Genomic DNA, 20582 nt, shown 5'->3' with positions numbered 1-20582 from the left:
TACCATGCTCTGGTGCTTGCTACTTGTAATTATCAGTTGGATGCTCGGATGAGTGTGAGTATAGTACACGAGTATATGGAAATCAAGCATGTTTTTGGGAACTCTTCCGGAAAAATGCTCAAGCCCCCCATTGACTTCCACTATGGTCTGGTGCTCAAGTCGTGCCCCTCCGAGCATCCAACTGCTCATTACAAGTACTGAGCACCCGAGCCTGGCAGTGCCTTCTCATCACAAATCATTTGCAAGTTATTGAGGGCATATTTATTTCATTGCCTTGTTACATTTGCTGAGGTTTTTTTTGCCCAAAATTGTTCAAAATGGCACATGTGCTTCATGAATTTAGAGCAAAGTCAAAAATACTCAATTGGCTTCTTTAACTGTTTTTTTGTGTCTTTTTTTTAGATCAAAAGTCACACATTTTTTAAAATGTGTAACAATGCAGCAGAAACCTTATTCCATGCAGGGACTGGAGAGAGGCACCAAAATGTGTGATATTTAGTAAGAGAGGAATCTGTCTAAAATATTAAAATAAGAATGGCATAAATCTTATAGCAAATTAAGGAGCAAATACTTAAACCACTGAAATAAAAAAAATAAAAATTACTCCAGAAAACTGGAGAAACGGCAGTGATGAATTGGGGCCTATGGTGTTTATTATGCTCTTACATCTGGAGAGACCGCAGCTCATAATAAGGCAAAACCCATCAGCATCAAATTCAATGCACATTGGATCCCCTGACCCAATCTGAGTGAACGTTGATCATCTGGGTCTATAGCAGTCAAGGAGCTGTAGAATCATCCATAAACACCACTGTGTAATGCAATCTCTGAATGCAGAGACACAAAAAGATTTTCCATGGAGCATATTTTTATAGTATTTGTACTGATCCATGAAATAGCAACCCTTGACCCATCACTAAAAAAACAAACACTGCTGAAACTTTTCTCCCCAAAAGCTAATCAAATTGTATGGTTTGATAATTATAGATGCATTAAAATAAATAATTAAAAAAAAAACCCAAAGGGTTGGCTTGGTGTATGTAAGGCTTGGATACGGCATACTCACTGTAAATTGCCCATTGGCTGTAGCAATATATATGGTGTACTGTTTTTCACTGGCCGTGTTCAGACTCATTTGGTTTGTCTCTCCTTTACTTCGAAATTCTTCAAGTGCCAACCTTACCGCCAAGTACTTGGATAAATGATCAACTGTAGCATTTCCAGAAGTCTTTATGTACCTTATAATGTAGAAACACAACAACAAGCAGCAAGTGTTATAAGTGCAGGCAGGAGTGTACAGAACATATCGCCCTATCGACAAACAACCTGTTATATGGCAGGAGGGCAGAGCACATCCACATGGAAAGGTCACCTCTGTCTCATAACCAAGGGGTGAGCAGGGAGAAAGTCACATTAATTCTTTCCCCACATAATCCCGCTAACCCTTAGCTTCTGCAGCAAATGTTCATTTTTTTCATCCCTCTCTTCTAAGAGCCACAACTTTTTTTTTTCCTTTTGAATCAGGATAAGTTGAAGTGTTGAATGATGACACAATTTTATTTAGCATATAATGTGCTGAAAATGTGTGTGTGTGTGTGTGTGTGTGTGTGTGTGTGTGTGTGTGAAAAAAAATTCAAACGTTTCTTAAAAATGAAAAATTATAGTTTGGACGCTAGTAACGTGCATATTTCTCCACTGACTAAGCCGTTTGGAGGCTTAATTTTGGGAATCTGAGCTCAAGGTTTTATTGATTCAAATTTAGGGTACTTAAGACAGTTTTTGTTTTGTTGTTTTTTTTTTTTCAGGGGGGAAGGGGTCACAGCACCTCGCTAAAAAAGATGCAATAAAAAAAACAAAGAAACGCACGATTCTTGCATTTTGACTTTTTTCTCGTTCAGGCACAAAGCTGTTTGGGTTTATTTTATAAATTGATAAACGAGACCTTTACAGATATCAAATATGTTTATTTTTTAATTTATTTTTCATGGGGCAAAAGTTGAATTTGTATATTTTTTTAATATATATTTTCAAAACCTTATAAGCTTATATTATAAACCACGATACTGTGAAACCATATTGCAGCATATACTGTGGTAAAAGTTGCTGTCTCCTATGAAGACAAGTGTGTTGCTGAGCTTTGAAGGAGTATCAAGCTAGCAGCAATTGGGCCTTCATTAGGCCCTGCTCTGCTGTGTTAACCCATAAACGCCCTGCGATCACATTGGGCCAATGGAAGCCAATGATTTGAAATGCTGCTATCAAGAGATTGAGTGACAACTAAATGGTTAACAGCAGCGATCGGAGCTCAGCTGTTGGACAGAGATTATAAGAAACGGAGCCAGCATCTACTGTGATCGCAGCTCCTGAGCCCCATCTATACACACTAGCATGAGTGATGACATACACATACGTCCTTTAGCACTAAGTAGTATTCTCCTGTGCCTTTCCTGTCCTATAATAAGCTGATGTAGCTACAAAGTAAAGCACCACAACAGCAGACACCACAGCAATACCAACCAAATAATACACAAGTTAAAACTATTGAATTTATATGAACAATATACATGATTCCAAACATGGGAATTAAAAATGTCACAAACTGAAATATTAGGTTACAATAAAAACTATGCCCAAGACCACTGATGGCCCAGATGGTTTCAGACTTTAATCTGGCACCAAGTGCATGAGCTTATTCACATTTGCGCAGTAAGAAGATAAAAAAAATATATATATTTAAAATCAGCATAATAATAAATGATTGTTCCAGAACTACGTATCCCAGCCACAGCAAGCGAGGGTTACTGAGCTTGCGAGAGTGCAGTAAAGTTCAAGGGTACAGTAAGTCCATAGTTTAAACACAATATCATCGTTTGACACAAGAGCATAGTTTGGAGTTATCCTTATAAGTTTCCCATTGTTTTTCTGAGGCTGAGAATACAGAAATAGCATTTCAGGAGTATAAAGCTCTCAATGGGAAATGAAAAAAAAAACAAAACAAACAAGCAAAATTAGCTACTGAAACAAAAATTGCTAAGTATATTAAAATAAATCACCAAATCTTTTATAAATACATTAATGCCAAAAGGAAAACAAATCATGGTATCAGCCCCTTAAAAATTTAATAACTTAATTATAGAGGACAATGAAAAGGCTGAGATTTTAAAACCGCACTTTTCATCAGTGTTCATCAAGGAACTTACTGTTCTAAGGATCATTCAACAAGTCAAAAATCAAAAGTTCACCATCTGATATAATTTAACACAAGAACAAGTGCGCCTGAGTAATCTAAACACTGACAAATCCCCCAGCCAAATGGCATTCATCCACGACTATTGAGTAAATTGCGCTCAGTAATTGACAGACCGCTGTATCTCATCTTCTTAGACTCGCTTGTAACAAGGTTGGTGCCTCAGGATTGGAGGATTGCTGATGTGGTACCGATATTTAAGAAAGGTAAGCGGGTGGATCCAGGCAACTACAGTCCAGTAAGTCTGACAACCGTAGTGTGCAAAGTTTTTGAGGGCATCTTAAGGGATGACATGCAAAAATATATTGCAGAAAATATTATAATTGACAGCATGGATTCATGAAAGATAAGTCATGTCTAACCAACATGCTGGGGTTCTATGAGGGGGTAAGTGCAAATCTGGATATCGGTAATGCAGCTGATGAGATTTATTTGGACTTTGCAAAGGCATTTGATACTGTACCACATAATAGCCTTATACTAAAACTCCAGAAGCAAAGACTAGCGGAAACTATATGAAAATGAGTAAGGAATTGGCTAAACAATAGGAAACAAAGTAGTCATAAATGGTACATTCTCCAAATGGGCTATAGTCAGCAGTGCGGTGCCACAGGGATATGTGCTAGGACCAATTCTTTAGAATTTATTTATTGATGACCTTGTGGATGGGATTGTTAGTAAAGTGTCAGTCTTTGCTGACGACACCAAACTGTGTAAGATATTAACAACTGACCTTTATAGTACAATATTACAAAGCAATCTGGATAAGATGTCAAAATGGGCAGATACTTGGCAAATGAAATTTAAATGTTGATAAATGTAAAGTAATGCACCTAGGACGGAGTAATCCTATAGCTGCATATACATTAAAATGTAAGAAAACTCGGGACTACAGAACAGGAGGACTTGGGTATTCTCATTACAAATAAGCTGAGCAGCAGCACTCAATGTCAAGCAGCAGCTGCTAAAGCAAACAAGATTTTAAGGTGTTTAAAAAGAGCTTAGATCCAGTGATCCCAACATATTGCTACCCCTCTATAAAGCACTTGTAAGGACAGATCTGGAATATGGGATCCAGTTTTGGGCGCCACATTTTAAAAAGGATATTCAGTGGTTAAAGTCAGATCAAAGTTCAATGGCGGGTAACTAGACTACTACAAGGAATGGAAGGCCTCCCATGTGGTGAGAGGTTAAAAAAAGATTTTTGTGTACTCACCGTAAAATCTCTTTCTCTGAGTCTTCATTTGGGGACACAGAACCGTGGGTGTATGCTGCTGTCACTAGGAGGCTGACACTAAGTAGACAAAAAAAAGTTAGCTCCTCCCTAGCAGTGTACACCCCGAGCCGGAGGCGGATCTATGCCAGTTTAGTGTACAAACAGTAGGAAAAGAAACAGAACAACCATACATAAGACAAGGTAATGACCGATAACATGTAATCCGGCCATATGTGGTCCGGGACAATGCCCACAGTAACAAGTAGGCAAAATGTAGAAACCAAACAATCAGGGTGGGAGCTGTGTCCCCCAATGAAGACTCAGAAAAAGAGATTATACGTTGAGTACACAAAAATCCTTCTCTGTCGTTTCATTGGGGGACACAGAACCGTGGGACGTCCAAAAGCAGCCCCTGGGTGGGAATCACTAAAGTTGTAAGAATAGATGGCTCCGTTAACGAGAGTGTCTAACACATGAAAATCGCACCACCCTTAGAGGTGTGCGACTGCCGTCTGCAAAACCTCTCCCTAGGCCGGCGTTAGCCGAAGCCTGGTGTGTATCTGGTAAAACCTAGCAAAAGTATGTAGGCTAGACCACGTGGCGGCCCTGCAGACCTGCGCGGCCAATGCCTGATTGCCCAAGACGCTCCCATCGCGCGGGTGGAATGTGACTTTACTGTGACCTGCTCCTGATCCTGTAGGCCTCGGATATGGTCGACCGGATCCATCTTGCAATTGTGGCCTTGGAAGCAGACATTCCTCTCTTGGGTCCTAGAGGAAGGACGAACAGCACGTCCGATTTTCGAAAAGGCGCAGTTCTTGACACGTATATTCTGAGGGCATGAACCAGGTCCAAAGTGTGTAAAGACTTCTCCAGGCTGTGCGAGGGACCTGGGCAGAAGGAAGGGAGCACAATCTCTTCATTCAGATGAAAGGGAGACACCACCTTAGGCAAAAAGGAGGGAGCCGGACGCAACACCACCTTGTCCTAGTGAAAAACCAGAAATTGTGACCGACAGGAGAGAGCCGCAAGCTCTGACACTCTCCTGATGGAGGTGATGGCCACTAGAAAGGCCACCTTCAAGGAAAGATGAGAAAGAGAGGCTTCTTTCAATGGCTCGAAGGGAGACTCTTGGAGTGAACCCAACACCAGATCCCATGGCTCAAGGGGATCCCGATATGGAGGCGCCAGGTGAGCGACCCCCTGAATGAAGGTCTTGATCTGTGGGCGAGTACCAAGAGTATTTTGGAAAAGGATAGAGACCCTACACCTGGCCCCTAAGAGTTCTGAGAGAGACACCCGCGTCCAACCCTGACTGTAAAAAGGACAGGATTGCTGGGATGGAGGGATAGACCGGGAGAGAGGAGATGGGTTGTTGTTGTTGTCCTCGCACCAACAGAAGAAGGATTTTCACATGCGGTAATAGATCCTTGACGAAGACTGTTTTCGGGCCCTGATCATGGTCTGATTCACCCTGGGAGAATAGCCCGCTTGGGCTAGCACCCAGGATTCAATAGCCAGGCCGTCAAATTTAGGACCCCTGAGTTCTGATGGAAGAGGGCCCTGAGACAGAAGTTCTGGGCGGTCTGAGAAATGCCAGGGAGCGTCTGTGATGAGCTGAGCGAGCTCTGCGAACCACGCCCACCTGGGCCACGAGGATGACTGGGACCCCTTTCCTCTTGATTTTCTTGAGGACCCTAGGGATCAGAGGAAGAGGATGGGGGGGGGGGGGAGAACTGACTCCACAAAAGGGTCAGGGTGTCGACTCCTATTGCCCGCTAGTCGCGATAGCGAGAGAAACTGAGGAACCTGATTGTTGAACCAGGAGGCCATCAGATCTACATCTGGGGTCCCCCATTGGAGGCAGGTTTGATTGAAGACTTCCCTGTTGAGAGACCATTTGCCAGAGGCAAGACATTCCCTGCTGAGGAAGTCTGCCGCCCAATTTTCCATGTCGGGGATGTGCACTGCCGAGATCATGGATTGATGTGACTCTGCCCACTGAATGATTGTCTTGACCTCCCTCATAGCCCTAATGCTCCTTATTCCTCCCTGGTGGTTGATTTAAGCTACCGCCGTAGCATTTTCCAACTGGATCCTGACAGGGGAGCCCCCCAGGAGGTGCTCAAACTGTTGCAGAGCTAATAGAATGGCCCTGATCCACAGGATGTTGATTGAAAGCCGACTCTCCTGCGTGGGCCGTGAGATGGTGAAAGACGGCACCCCAGCCCAAGAGGCTGGTGTCGGTGGTGGCTATCTGCCAGCAGGGCGGTAGAAACGACCTTCCTCGGGAGAGATTGTGTCGTCTGGTCTACCACTGAAGGGACCGATGGGTTCCTGGAGACAGATGAATCCTGCGATCCAGCAAAAAAGGTGACTTGTCCCACTCCCGTAGTATGGTCAGCTGAAGGGGGCAAAGATGGAACTACCTCCATAGACGCTACCATTTGACCAAGGACTCTCATGCCAAATCGGATGGAGAAGGAACTCGAGTGACGCAGAACCTGTAGTCCCCGTTGCAGAGAGAATCTTTTCTTGTGGTAGGATGATTTGTCCCTGGTTGGTATCGAAAACCATGCCTAAGAAAGTAATCCGACGGGCCGGGGTCAGAGAGGACTTCTGTCGATTGATTAGCCATCCCAGGCGAGAAAGCAAGTCGATGGTGATCCGAAGGCTTTCGAGACAGTCATCAAAAGAAGAACCCTTGACAAGGAGGTCATCCAAGTAGGGAATGACTATGATCCCTCTAGAGTGAAGAATAGACATAGCAGCCGCCATGACCTTCGTGAACACTCTGGGTGCCGAGGCGAGACCAAATGGAAGCGCAGTGAACTCAAAAGGTTCCTCTGCTACTGCGAAGTGGAGAAATTGTTGGTGTGGCTGGGCTATTGGCACATGAAGAAAACCGTCCTGTATGTCCAGGGATGCTAGGAATTCGCCAGCCTCCATGGAGGAAATCACAGAACGTAGGGACTCCATTCAAAACTTCCGAACTCCGACGGACTTGTTCCTGAGAAACAGCGCTGGAGCCTCTTCTTGAGCGTTTGACTTACCGCCTCGACCAGGCTATCCACCAAGCGCCGTATGTCCGCCGTCTGATCCGGATTGAGCTGAAGCCCCTTGTCTGAATCCTCACCTGAGACATTGGATGGGTCCGGGGATGAGCAGTGCTCGGGTCCCGGGGGTGAGAGGGACCGTTGAGATGAGCTTGAAGAAGAGGCTTTGGGGGCGCGTTTCTACGCTCTTGTAGAGGTCCCTGGATCAGAGTGATTATCGCCATCTGCCCGCTCCCGGGAGTCATGGCCGAGCGCAGGAAGAAGTTGCAAAGCTTGCGCTATGGTCTGTGATGACCTGGAGAGAGACTCTACAGACTGGGACAGCGAAGCCAACAATTCCAGGGGAGGCGGCGTGCTGGGGCCGGGAGCGTCGTCGATGGCTGCGGCGTCGTAGGGCTCCTGGGCGAGCTGCAGGTCTGGGGAACAGTCCGAGTATAGGGGTGCGGCCTGGCCCTAGGAGAATTTAGTTTTGCAGGAGGTGCATGCAAAGTACATTATGATGGGGACCTGCTTGGGCCGGGAGGATTTTGAGCTAGGCATGGCTGTCCTGCTTCTCTTTCTAGCGTTGCCAGGGTGGAGTCACGAGGGGAGGGGGTGAAAAGAGGGGGCTCTAGGCAGAGGAAAGGGTTAAAGCAGCGCTTACCCAGGTCCTGTGTCCTCCCCTCTAGGTGCTGTGATGCTAAGAGATCAGGTGCTGCAGCTGCGATGATCTTGCTGTGCCCTGTGATATGACGCCGCGGGACCAAGAGCCTTCCTAAAGAAGTGCTCAGGAAGATGGCCAGGGGCATTGAGTAAGGGGGAGGGTACCAGCCAGAGGGCGCGAACGCAGGTGCCGCGAGAGATTCCTGAGTTTTCTGCCGCCCCTGTGAGAAGTGCGGCCAGGAGCGATGCAGAGGAGAGAGAGGGGGAGGAGCCCCTAAAAGAAGTGCAGCCGGGAAGCCAAGAAGGAGGCGGGGAGAGGCAGGGACTATCTGGATGGGCGAATCAGCCGCTCTCGCGTGCAGGGAGGGGGCGTGGAGTGCTGAGCTGCCAGAGTAGGCCCAGACCGGGGCCTAAATTATTCAGGGGAAGCCCTCCGCCAGCGGTGCGGTACAAACAAGACATGGAGGTCGCTGCAGTTCTGGATTGCCACACCTCCTGGGTCTGGTAAGCACTGGACGCCTCTGGGGAATAACCAGGGGGGTCACGGAGCGGCCTGTGCATTCAGCCTGATGCGTTCTGAATGCCCGTGTCCTGAGGGTACATGGGGAGGCATAAAGATCCACGGACCACACTGCGGAGGGGGCGGAGGGGGAGCCCCTTGCTGCCTCAATCCTGTGCATTCCTGGTACGACACCCTAGGTGATGGATCAGGTGAGGGGGACCATGTCAACTCGACCCTGTGCATCCCTGGGACGGCACCCTAGGTTATGGAGCAGGGGAGGGGGCCAGTGTCGACTCGACCCTGTGCATCCCTCGGACGGTACCCATAGGAGATGGAGCAGGGGAGGGGGCTCTTGAAGATGTGCCCGCTCCACACCCAGGGAATCCCTGGAGGAGCTGGGCATCCATGGCTAGACGAATACCTGAAAGAAATGTAATAGTGAGAGCGATGAGCGCGCCGATGAAAAAATAAGGGTGGCTGAGGGGGCCGTGAGAGCCAACATCAGACTCCAACGACACTAAGCAAAAAACTGGCCTAGATCCGCCTCCGGCTGGGGGGGTTTACACTGCTAGGGAGGAGCTAACATCTTTTTGTCTACTTAGTGTCAGCCTCCTAGTGACAGCATACACCCACGGTTCTGTGTCCCCCAATGAAACGAAAGAGAAAAGTTGGTTTTGTTTAGCTTCGCAAAAAAGTGTCTCAGAGCATATCTCATTTATATGTATAAATACATGTGTGGTCAATGCAAAGGACTGGCACATGACTTATTCATTCCAAACACTATACTAAGGATAAGGGGGCAGTCACTGCAAGTGGAAGAAAAGTGATTCCGACAGCAAAATAGGAAAGGGTTCTTTACAGTTAGAGCAGCCAGACTGTGGAATGCCCTACCAAAAGGGGTAGTAATGGCAGATACTATAACAACTTTTAAAAAATGGCTGGATGATTTCCTCAGTACACAACATTATTAGTTATAAATTACTTAATGACAAAATGTATAATTGGTGGAAGAAGGTTGGACTAGATGGACCTAGGTCTTTTTTAAACATATGTAACAATGAATGGGCTGAAATATATAGAAATTAGGATCACACGTTGTGTCGGTCACATGTGGGGGTAAATGAGCACAAGTTTGAAGGTTACACTGAAGCTATAACACTCATTGGCCCCCACATCTGGGCGCCGTTTTTGGCCTTCACCGCGTGGGGTTTTATTCTAACAATTCTACATTATTATTGTCATTACCGAGTCTGGGCATTGTCATCTTTCTCCATCAGTGTAGGGTGCGGTCTAAACACCAACTCGATCTCACTGGATCCATCCAGCGCAGGATCCATAGTAACAGCTTCAGTGTTCGTGTCCAGCTCTAACCCCGAATCATCGGACGTTTTGGTCCTCTTGTTGCTCGGCCCCGCTTCCTGATTGCTATGTACAGAAGCATTACTGCAGTGGGAACTGTCTGCGTTGTCCTCTGCCCCACTCCCATTCTCCACCTGCTGCTTTTTACCTCTTTGTAACCTGCAATGAAAGGCAATCACTCAGTAATGACCTGCATGTAACAAACCACGCACAAGTGCTTATGACTATGCATCCTGTTTTTTGGATGAGGTTCCACAGCCCTTTTCTCCCACTGTAAATATTGTTTAACTAGGGCAGAGGTATTCTCAGTAGAACAGTATTTGTAATGTAAGACATATAAACCTTGCAAATTGTTACTTTTTGCTTATGAGTATCTTAGGATGAGTTAACATAAAGCAGCATTACAAGTGTGCATAACCTACTTCTAAGATGACTTAAAGTGAACCTGTCATCAGAAATTTAGCTATAAACCTAAACGTTTCCCCCTCTGCAGCTCCTGGGCTGCATTCTAGCAAGCTTCCTATAGTTTTTGTGGCCCCTTTTATTCCAAAATAAATACTTTATAAACTTGTACCTTTTCGTATGCAAATTTCTTAAATCTTCCATGGGGGCGGGCTGCCTGATGTACGTTGCTGTCCTCCTGCCGATTTACGCCGCCCCCGAACGCTGAATTTCAAACCTCAGGATGCCGCCCCTGGGCGCCCGTGGCCCGCGCATGCGCTGTGCTACTGTAGCGGTGCCGTGCACTGCGTGCACGTGTGACCGCTAGTGACGCTTTGCGCGGGCACGAGGTTATGGGCGGCGCTGTGAGTGTCATCAGCAAGTGCCGCCCATAACCTCGTGACCGCACTTTCGCCTATTCCTCCAGCGTTCTGCGCAAACGCTCGCTGGCCAGATGACCGGACGTCACCTCCTTCCCATCCTGCTCAGCAGCAGGAAATAGATGGGAGGAGCGGACGGAGCAGTCGGTGCCCGCGCAAAGCGTCACCAGCGGTCACACGTGCACGCAGTGCACGGCACCGCTACAGTAGCACAGCGCATGCGCGGGACCACGGGTGCCCAGGGGCGGCGTCCTGAGGTTTGAAATTCAGCATTCGGTGGCGGCGTAAATCGGCAGGAGGACAGCAACGTACATCAGGCAGCCCGCCCCCATGGAAGATTTAAGAAATTTGTATACGAAAAGGTACAAGTTTATAAAGTATTTATTTTGGAATAAAAGGGGCCACAAAAACTATAGGAAGCTTCCTAGAATGCAGCCCAGGAGCTGCAGAGGGGGAAACTTTTAGGTTTATAGCTACATTTCTGATGACAGGTTCCCTTTAATACACTTGTGCCTTTGTATGCCACTGCATTCTTTAGAATATCATGGAAGGGTAACAGAGATAGAAGAACAAAGTGGTGCCACCATAGTGTAGGACCTGGCCTAAACTGATACTTAAAACATCACTCCAGTGTATTCTTTATTTCAGCGCCAGAGTGGTGCTTTAAATGTAAGTCTCCTGCCCCCTGTCTCACTCACCTGCTGTCATCTTCATCTGTGTCCACGGTTGCTCCGGTGGGTCTTGGGCACTTCGTGACCTGCCGGCTGCTTAGGAGAGCCTCATTCTGGCCCTCAGACAGGTATTGAGTGCTTGTGACAAAACTTCTGACTTCGGGGCAGTGAGATGTTAGAGGCATAAGATGGCGCAGCGGAACTGAAGCAACGCCGAATAAGGATGAAGCCATCGGGGATAAGTATAAGACAAGGGGCAGGGGACTTAGAGTTAAAGCATCACTCAAGCGTTAAGACCTAAAAACAAAACACTGGACTACTGCTTTAACAATTCTTACAAAGTAGGTATTCACCAGTAATCACTTGTAAAAACCTAAAAACCAAGTAAAATTGTGATATATTGAAGAATGTTCTCATAGTGCACAGCATACAAGGTGTTAATCCAACTCCAGCATCTTGCCTATACTTTGCACAGACATTTGTGAAATGTGTTGTTCAGATACTTTTAGATATATTTGACAAGAAACTTCAACATTAAAAATTAATGGTTCTCTTCACCTAAATAAATGTTTTGATGCTAAAAAAAAAGAGAAAATTCTAAATTGGCTTACCATAATGTTCTTCTCCTGCGGTTGGATTATTTTCCAGAAGAAGAAACTGGTAAGCAGCTTAGAATGTTCTCCTTTCCCTGTACACAGCACAAAACAGAAGATACCTCTAATAATTACCTGTGCATTCAACTCATATGAGGATAGATATCATATCAATGGGTAAATATCTCTGAAAAACATGGGGCCAAAAAGTCCACAGCCGTAATCTGGGTCATCGTTGTATAGCTCCTTACTAGGGCACCCTTGGCATGCTTTAGATCTGAACTATACCTCAATGGCCCTGTAAGAATCTCCATGCCATCCCATTTTACAGAGATCTTTCCATAGAAGTAATACTTGGGAAATATGGGTACTCACTGGGACCCCTTAGCATGATACCCAGAGGGCATGTAAGACCACAAAACAGACCCATAAGTGCTCCATGTGCCATCGTATATTGTCCTAATACAGGCAATGCAGCTTGCATTGACCCTTATTTATAGGATACCCAAAAATCATTTAATATTATATAATTTCACCACAATGATGTTGAATACAAAGATGTAACAATACATGAGTGCTCTAAATACATTGCAGAGATACAATGGTTTGCTATATGCTTCTGTACACTGCCTGCTGCTGCCTGTGCAATAAATCTCCAGTAACAAGGCAACGTGCAGTGATCAAATGGACTATCAATTACATTTTTGAGCAGCAAAAAACTTAAGGTACAAACCAAATTAACCCCTCACCCTTGTCTTCTCCGCTCCTCACATTCCTGTTGATCTGATGATCTTAAGCATCCAAACCAAACCCAGCACTTCCCCGGTAACTGGAATCATGGTATGGAGGCCATGAACTGTGTTCTTGGCAGTAACCCGTGTGAACGCCGCAGCAGAATGTTAAAGGAATGTGAATTAGGCTAGGGTCAGACAACCATTTTTCTTCTCATCCAAGAAAATCAGATCAATTATGCTAATCACACTCTGATCAGAGTGTAATCCGATTTTCTCAGATGTGGAGAAGATAGAAAAAAAAAAAAAAAAGTTCATCTTTTCCATTCTATCAGTCATCCGAGTGTGGCCCAATCTTTTCTATGGACCCTTAGACTTGCATAGCTGAGTGCGACCCGATTTAAAGAGGCAACTCTGACATGCTGCGATTTTTTTCTTTTTTACCTAGACTGATTCTGTCACAGGAAAAAGAAAATTAGACTTCTGCACAACCCTATAGAATAACATTGGTCGGAGTGCGATTCATATTTTGTCAGATCGCACACAGGCCAACAATACTGTGGTGTTAGTGAGCCCTTAAAGCGCACCAATCATCAGTATTTTCCTATATAACCTAAAGCCAGTACTATACTGGCACTATCAGGCTGATTCTCTGTATACAGTTACTTATCAGCTAGGATGTATAGGTTTTGAAACATAAGCAAGTTTGTCAAATGAGCAGCTTTTTCAGTGGCAGCCGAACAGCTGGGGTGGGTATTCATAGTGATTCCCGCCCCCCTGCCTGTCCGTACTCCCCGTTATTTATGCTAATTATATTATAGAATTGTTTTACTAAGTGACTAGAAGGACTTGTGCTGATGTCATACCCATGTGACCAGAAGGGGTGGGCCCTCAGCCAACATAGCTGATACCAAGAAGCAACATTTTTCTGTTTAATGAGGCCCCGCCCCTTCTGGTCACATGGGTATGACATCAGCACAGGTCCTTTTAGTCAGTTAATAAAACGATTCTATAATAGAATAACAATAAATAGGGGGGAGGACGGACAGGCAGGAGGGCGGGAATCACCATTTATACCCATCCCAGCTATTACCTGCTCCACAGCTGCTGCCACTAAAAAAGCTGCTCATTTAACAAACTTTACTTGCTTGTGTTTCAAAACATATACATCCTAGCTGACAAGTAAAAGGTATGTAGAGAATCAGCCAGATAGTGCCAGTATAGCACTGGCTTTAGATTATATAGGAAAATCCTGGTGATTGGTGCGCTTTAAACAGAACGTTATTTCCTAGGAAGTGCTGGAGAGAAAAAAAATAATGAAGCCATTTAGTAGATAAATGTTTTTTCTGGAACTAAGTTCCATAGTTTAGGAGAGTATACATCAATGGGATCAGTGAGGGTCCAAAACCCAGCACCCCACCAATCACCTGTTTGCTCAATACATGGAGCAGAACCAGCAGCCCCTAACATTGCTTCATGGTTGTTGTACGGCAGTAAACTTCCCATTCACTTAAAGGAGGCCAGTAGACACCGGTAAGTGTATGGAGATATGGAGTTCTGCTCTTAACATTGCTGAAGCAAATATCAGCTGACTGGTGGGGGTGTCGGACCCTGACAGATCTCATACTGATGACCTATCTTGGGAATAGATCATCAGGAGTTTCACCCTGGACATGCCCTTTAACATTTTCTAGAAAATAATCTTTTTTCATAGTTTCTTTTTTATGTGTTTTGTTATGGGCCAATACAGGAAAAAAAAAACATGTTTGCACAGACTGTGCTTACAGTGTGGACCACCATGCTCCGTGCACCAGATTATGGAGGATGAGACAATTGGCTGTTGCAGTTTTATACAAGGTGTCTGGCATTGGCAGCTCTACTTCCATGCACTGGAATACTGAGCTCTTGCTAACAGTAATGCTAAAATTGGGCTTAATTTGAATTGTTACCAAGCTATAAAAACTAAAGAAGAGGGCCACATACCTGGTTTAATAGACCCTCATTCATACTGCACATTATAGCATACAGTATCAATCACATTACCTGTTCAAGGCTTGGATTTTAAGGCCCTCCTCAATACTATGGCTTAGCGCTTGCTGATTGTTATGTTTGCTGATCCTGGCCAGAACTCTTTCCTGATGAGCTTCATATTCATCTCGGCTTGGATAGATTTTGCTTATCAGGGCATCAAAGTTTGGGTCTGGTCGTAGTGATCTTTTGGATACCAGTTTTTTACGACATGTCGGACACTCCTTATTTCTGTTTGAAAAAAATTAGGGCAATGTAAAAAAAAAATAGACGTAATAGTAAACTTTGTAACGGTAAATGGGATCATTGGGTTTCAAACAAAAACAAAAAATATTAAATCGATTGCATAGACCCGGTGTTTTTGCCTTTAAAATAAACATCAGACTAGATATAATCCTTTTGGAAAGTTTCAGCAAAAAAAAAAAAAAGTTGTTGTCAAAAATGTCTGACATTTCATATTTCCGACTGCAATCCGTCTTAGGCCCCCTGCACACGTCCGTGATAAAAACACGTTTTTTTCACAGTCCGTGGTGTAGGTGCGTATGTATGTGAGTGTTCCATGTGTGTGTTTAGCATGTGCCATCTGTGATCGCACATAGACAGCAGGAACTTCTATACTCACCTGTCCCCGGCTACTGCTGAGTCTGCGGTGCAGTGAGTATTCATGAGCATAATGAGTGGGTCTGGAAGCAAGTGACAGCAGCGCCAAAGACAGCAAGGCTGGAAACAGGCGAGAATAGAAAATAATTTTATTTCAAAGACACGTTTTCTCCAGTACGTGTCATACGGATCACATCAGTGTATGGTCCGTGTGAAACTCGTGGTGCCGGAGAAAAACAGACATGTCCACATGGACACATGTTCGTGAGAAAACATAGATGTGTGCGCTGACCTATTGATTTTACGCATGGGTCTGCGTATGTCAGCGTCACCGGTACGTATGAAAATGGACATCGTACTTACCGGAATCACGGATGTGTGAAGGGAATCTCAGGCACGCATTAGGATGAAGAAATGCCACCCCAGAAAACATCTGAGCACTGTAAGGGTGTGCATACACAGAGGGTATTTTTGCTGAGTCTTCAGAGCAGAAACTATCCAATCAAAACTTTTGGTTTTGAGCTCTTCATGGTTTTCGAATAATTTGTACCCAAAATACTGAACAAGTAAACTGAGTGTGAATACACCCTTAAAGTAAGATCCAGTTATGCTGAGGAGCAGCATCATGAACAAGCATAACCAATTCTCACTCAACCTGATATTTTTACAACTGGACGTGGAGCAGGGCTTAAGCAGGAGGACTTTGCAGAAGGGGCTTTATTACCGTGCTCTGTGCTCACGTCTCAGCTTGATCTACAGTCAGCCTCTGTGCCCGGCTGTAGAGTCGTCAAAGCTGACTAACCAAAATGGGTCTCCGGCTTCTGCCTTGCTCCATGTCCAGTTGAACACCTGTGTCCAGTTTAAAGTGAGCAGATCAGTTATGCTTGTTCACAATGCTGCGGAGCTTGACAAGACGTTATTCTCACATAATGCATGGACATGTGTCTCAAGCTTGGTTTCTCCAGAACACTCGTTAAAAATGCACCCTAAGGATACATCGCTGATTGAATTATATGTGGCAATTATTTCAGACAACTTCTTGGACAGCCCCACCCCCCCCAATCTTCACTTAACTAGCTTTATTGACAGCTCCACACAGAGTCCCTCCAACTGCTGAGATATCGCACTGCTCAGTACAAGCTGCAGCTGTCAGGCTGGGTGGGCAGAGACTCAAGACAATTAGACACCGGCTATTTCCGTCTATTGATGGATTTACAAAATGCTCATTTTAAAGAAGCACTTCCACAAAATGTCATTACCTGAACCTGTTTAAAATGTATATGTACTGTAGTGAATTAGAAGTGCAGTAATATACTCAATGATCGCCGGCTTCTACGGTGTCCAGCACCGCTACGGTTCTCTTCTGAGTCATATTACTGAAGTTCGACTACCTGAATCACATCGGGGTCTATGAGTGAGCCGGAAGTCACTTTTACAATGCGAGTGTAAGGCTGGGGCCACACGGGGATTACTGCCAGTGCTCACATGACACTTTGCTCCCGCTCCCAGTACAGCGGGAGCAGAGTGTCATACGACTGTGGTCCGATCCTGCAATCAGACCACAGCTGCGGAGGGGAGCGCCAGAGCTGCGGATGGGAGGGATGGATTTATCTCCCTATCTCCTCCGTTGCTGGCTGATGCGAGAATCACATTGCACTCCGCTGTAATGCGAGTACAATGCGATGTTTCTCTGACCCCCAAAGACTTGAATGGGTGTGAGTAAACCAGGATCACATTCCACCCACATCATGCTGCGATTGTTTTCTCGGTCCGATTAGGGGTAAGAAAAATATTGCTCATGGGAGCTGCCCTATAGAGTAATATTGGTCCAAATGGAATGCAATTTTTTATCGCATTATCGTATAATTATCGTATTACTCGCCGTGTGTTCAAGCCCTAAGAAAGAGGAGTCATAAATTGTAATAGCGACTTCCAGCTGACACTTAAGCCCAAGTGTGAAAACAGAATAGAATACAGATGACCCAAAAGAGGAACGGAGCAGCGCTGGAAACTAGAGACAACGGTAAATGATGAGTATAGTGCTATACTGCATAAACATTTACACAACTGTAGGCAATAAAAAATGTGGGGGTGATTCTTTAATATCAGGATTATTCAGCCATTCTAACATGGCTATTCATAGTAAGTACACTAGTCTGATTAACAATTTATGCAGTTTGTATTGTAATCCGGTGAACGGAAGGAAATCAATTCTTTTAATTTTGGTACTTATGCTTAAAATGGCGAAGTACTGCATTCAAATAGGGGCGGATATGCAATCCCCAGCCAAGGCAGAGCACTGATAGAGCTGTGCTACATACATGGAAAAGGCAGAATTGACATTTCCCCCTCCCCAAAAAACATAAGAAAAATAATCAAAATGTCATATGTACCCAAAAAATTCTATCAATTAAAGCGCACCAATCACCAGGATTTTCGTATATAAGGTAAAGCCAGTGCTATACATCAGGCTGATTCTCTACATACCTTTAGTGGTCAGCTCGGATGTATAGGTTTTGAAATCCAAGAAAGTAAAGTTTATAAAAATCTGCAGCTTCTTGAGTGACAGCAGCAGAAGAGCAGATAATATATTCATAGTTGTTCCTTCCCTCTGTTAGAATTAGCATAAGCATTATATAATTGATTTACTTTTAATTGCAGGACCTGTGGTGAGGTCATACTTATGTGACCAGAAGGGGAGAGGATTCAGCCAACAAAGTTGATACCAGCTGGTCACATGGGTATGACCTCACCATAGGTCCTGCAAGTAAATGGATAGATATAATACTTATGCTAATTCTAGAAGTGTACTGCGGATAAAAAGCGCAGATAGGGTCTTATCTGGTAAGATATTATCTGGTAAGATATGACATTCAAACAGGTAAATGTACTCACCTATAGAAGTTGTGCCAGTCACAACTCCTATACAGGCATGAAATGGCGTCTGCTGCGGCCCCGGAGAAACATATTGCAGAGACAGAAGGAAGAAACCGGTATATGCCGCGCTGACATCAAACGTCAAGTAGTTGATTCATTTTCTTTTATTCAATCAGGTCTACGCGTTTCGGAGGACGAAAATGTCCGGAGGAAGGAGGCTGCGTCCTCCGAAACGTGTAGACCTGATTTAATACAAGAAAATGAATCAACTACTTGACGTTTCATGTCAGCGCGGTATATCCTGGTTTCTTCCTTCTATCTCTGCAATACGTATGCTAATTCTAACAGAAAGAGGGGATAACTATGAATACCCCACCAGATAATATCTGATTCTCAGCTGCGGTCACTCAAAAAGCTGCTAATTTTATAAACTTTACTTTCTTGGATTTCAAAATATAAACATCCGAGCAGACCACTACAGGTATGTAGAGAATCAGCATGATAGGGCCAGTATAGAACGGACTTTGGGCTATACAGGAAAATCCTGGTGAATGGTTCCATTTAAAGCTACACTACAGCTCATTGTACAAAAACCAAGCACTCCCCCAACTCTATGAAAAGAAAAATAAAGAGGTTAAAAAGGTTACAAGTCTCAGTAACTGGTGACAAACAATTTTGTATTTTTTTTATTTTAGAGGGCTCTGAATTTTTTTTGAACTATGAAATATAAGTAAAAACCTGATCAGTTTCGTATTGCTGTAATACCAACCTGAAGAAATATATTGTCAGGTCATATTACCCACATATTGAACACTGTAAAAACAAAATCCAAAAACCAAATGGCACCACACTTGGATTTGTTTCCCCAATTTTCATTTCAATTACATGCTAAAATAAATGGCATCAATAAAAGCTACAGCTTGTCCTGCACAAAGATAGCCCTCATATGGCCAAGCCGATAGAAACAAAATGATGGCTTTTGAAACTGGAAGGATAAATGAAAGTCAAAAATTAAAATCTCCATGGTCTTTAAAGGGAATCTGTCAGCAGGTTTTTCTATGTAATCAGAAACTAGTCAGTGAAGAATAAAAAAAAAAAATAAAATGCTGAAAATAGGCGAGATAAAAATATATATATTTGTCCCTTTCAGGCTTGGTCATCATGGGGTTAAAGATCCTCTTTATATATTTACAGGAACAGAATATAAATAAAAACAAAATCTAATACGTGTGGCACATGCGCTGTGGTAGTCATTACGTACCCGCTCCTGAGGGCGGTGATGATGCAGTCGGCACAGAAGCGGTGCAGACATTCCTTGGTGGTCATGGTGTTCTTCAGCATGTCCAGGCAGATGGGGCACATCAGCTCGCTGTGCAGGCTTCTCGGTGACACTACGATTTCTAAGCCATCTGTAATCGCTTCCTGTTAAAAGACACAAGCCTGATTAAACCGAAGCCGGAGCCATAGAGCCGCTCCTGACAGCTCTGGGTCCTGACACTACCTGCGGTGTCCTCTGCAGCTCGTAGAGGCTCAGCTCCCAGGTTTTGCTCAGAGGTTGAGCACCGTTGGTTTGGACAGCCTGAGACATGGTTACTGAAAGGAGAAAAGGACACAATAGTGTTAGTGTGAAGCATGCAGGGCTGTGGAGTCGGTGTTCATTTTGGTGGAGTCGGAGTCGGTATAAAATGGACCGACTCCTAAAATATATAATAAATTGGGGACAGTAGTTCAATGCAGAATGTGCTGAATATTTTTTCATAGGAATTTACGAAAGTTATGAAATGTCCTATAAATGGCTGTTCTATTCATGATCTAAGGCTACATTCACACACAGCGTTTTTGCAGCGTTTTTTGAGGATACGTTTTTCAGCTGCAAAAGCAGATCAGCTTTTTAAAAAACCGCATCACCTGAAAGGTTTCTGAGCTCATAGATAATGTTTTTAATAGCAAAAGCAGATTACCAAAATAATGGACAATGCTTCAAACATAAGTACAATTAAACTGATGAATGAGAGTAATGAACAACAGGTAAAAGAAAATTTAGGATTCAGTATGTGTGAGATGGAGCCACAGCGCTGCTCATGTAACTGAGGAACTAACAAATATTACAACAGAAGAACAGCAAAATTATACTTTAGGATTAGATGATCTTGTTGAAGCTGCTTCAAAACACTTTCATATTCATCACATGCGCTGTGTTGTGCACACGCTGCAGCTGGCAATAAGATAGTCTGCAAGA

General features: G+C 44.3%; 1 protein-coding gene across 2 annotated transcripts in view; it reads right to left on the bottom strand.

Moving 5' to 3' along the window:
* The window catches only part of RNF2 (ring finger protein 2), a 28768-nt gene that overhangs the window by 4283 nt on the left and 3903 nt on the right, over window positions 1–20582 (bottom strand). Inside the window, exons 2-7 of one of the 2 annotated variants that reach the window (XM_075322021.1) lie at window positions 19845–19936; window positions 19605–19765; window positions 14882–15097; window positions 9909–10181; window positions 4464–4541; window positions 1067–1238 (exon numbers count right to left, since the gene is read on the bottom strand). In XM_075322021.1, coding sequence (XP_075178136.1) covers window positions 1067–1238; window positions 4464–4541; window positions 9909–10181; window positions 14882–15097; window positions 19605–19765; window positions 19845–19931 — 987 coding nt within the window. In that variant the 5' untranslated portion in view covers window positions 19932–19936. The remainder of the gene's footprint in view (window positions 1–1066; window positions 1239–4463; window positions 4542–9908; window positions 10182–14881; window positions 15098–19604; window positions 19766–19844; window positions 19937–20582) is intronic. The other variant, XM_075322022.1, reaches the window with a different exon arrangement.

This window comes from Anomaloglossus baeobatrachus, chromosome 8, assembly GCF_048569485.1.
Source record: "Anomaloglossus baeobatrachus isolate aAnoBae1 chromosome 8, aAnoBae1.hap1, whole genome shotgun sequence".
NCBI classification, from domain to species: Eukaryota; Metazoa; Chordata; class Amphibia; order Anura; family Aromobatidae; genus Anomaloglossus; species Anomaloglossus baeobatrachus.
The sequence above is the reverse complement of the archived record's forward strand: the minus strand, read 5'-3'. Positions and strand labels throughout refer to the sequence as shown.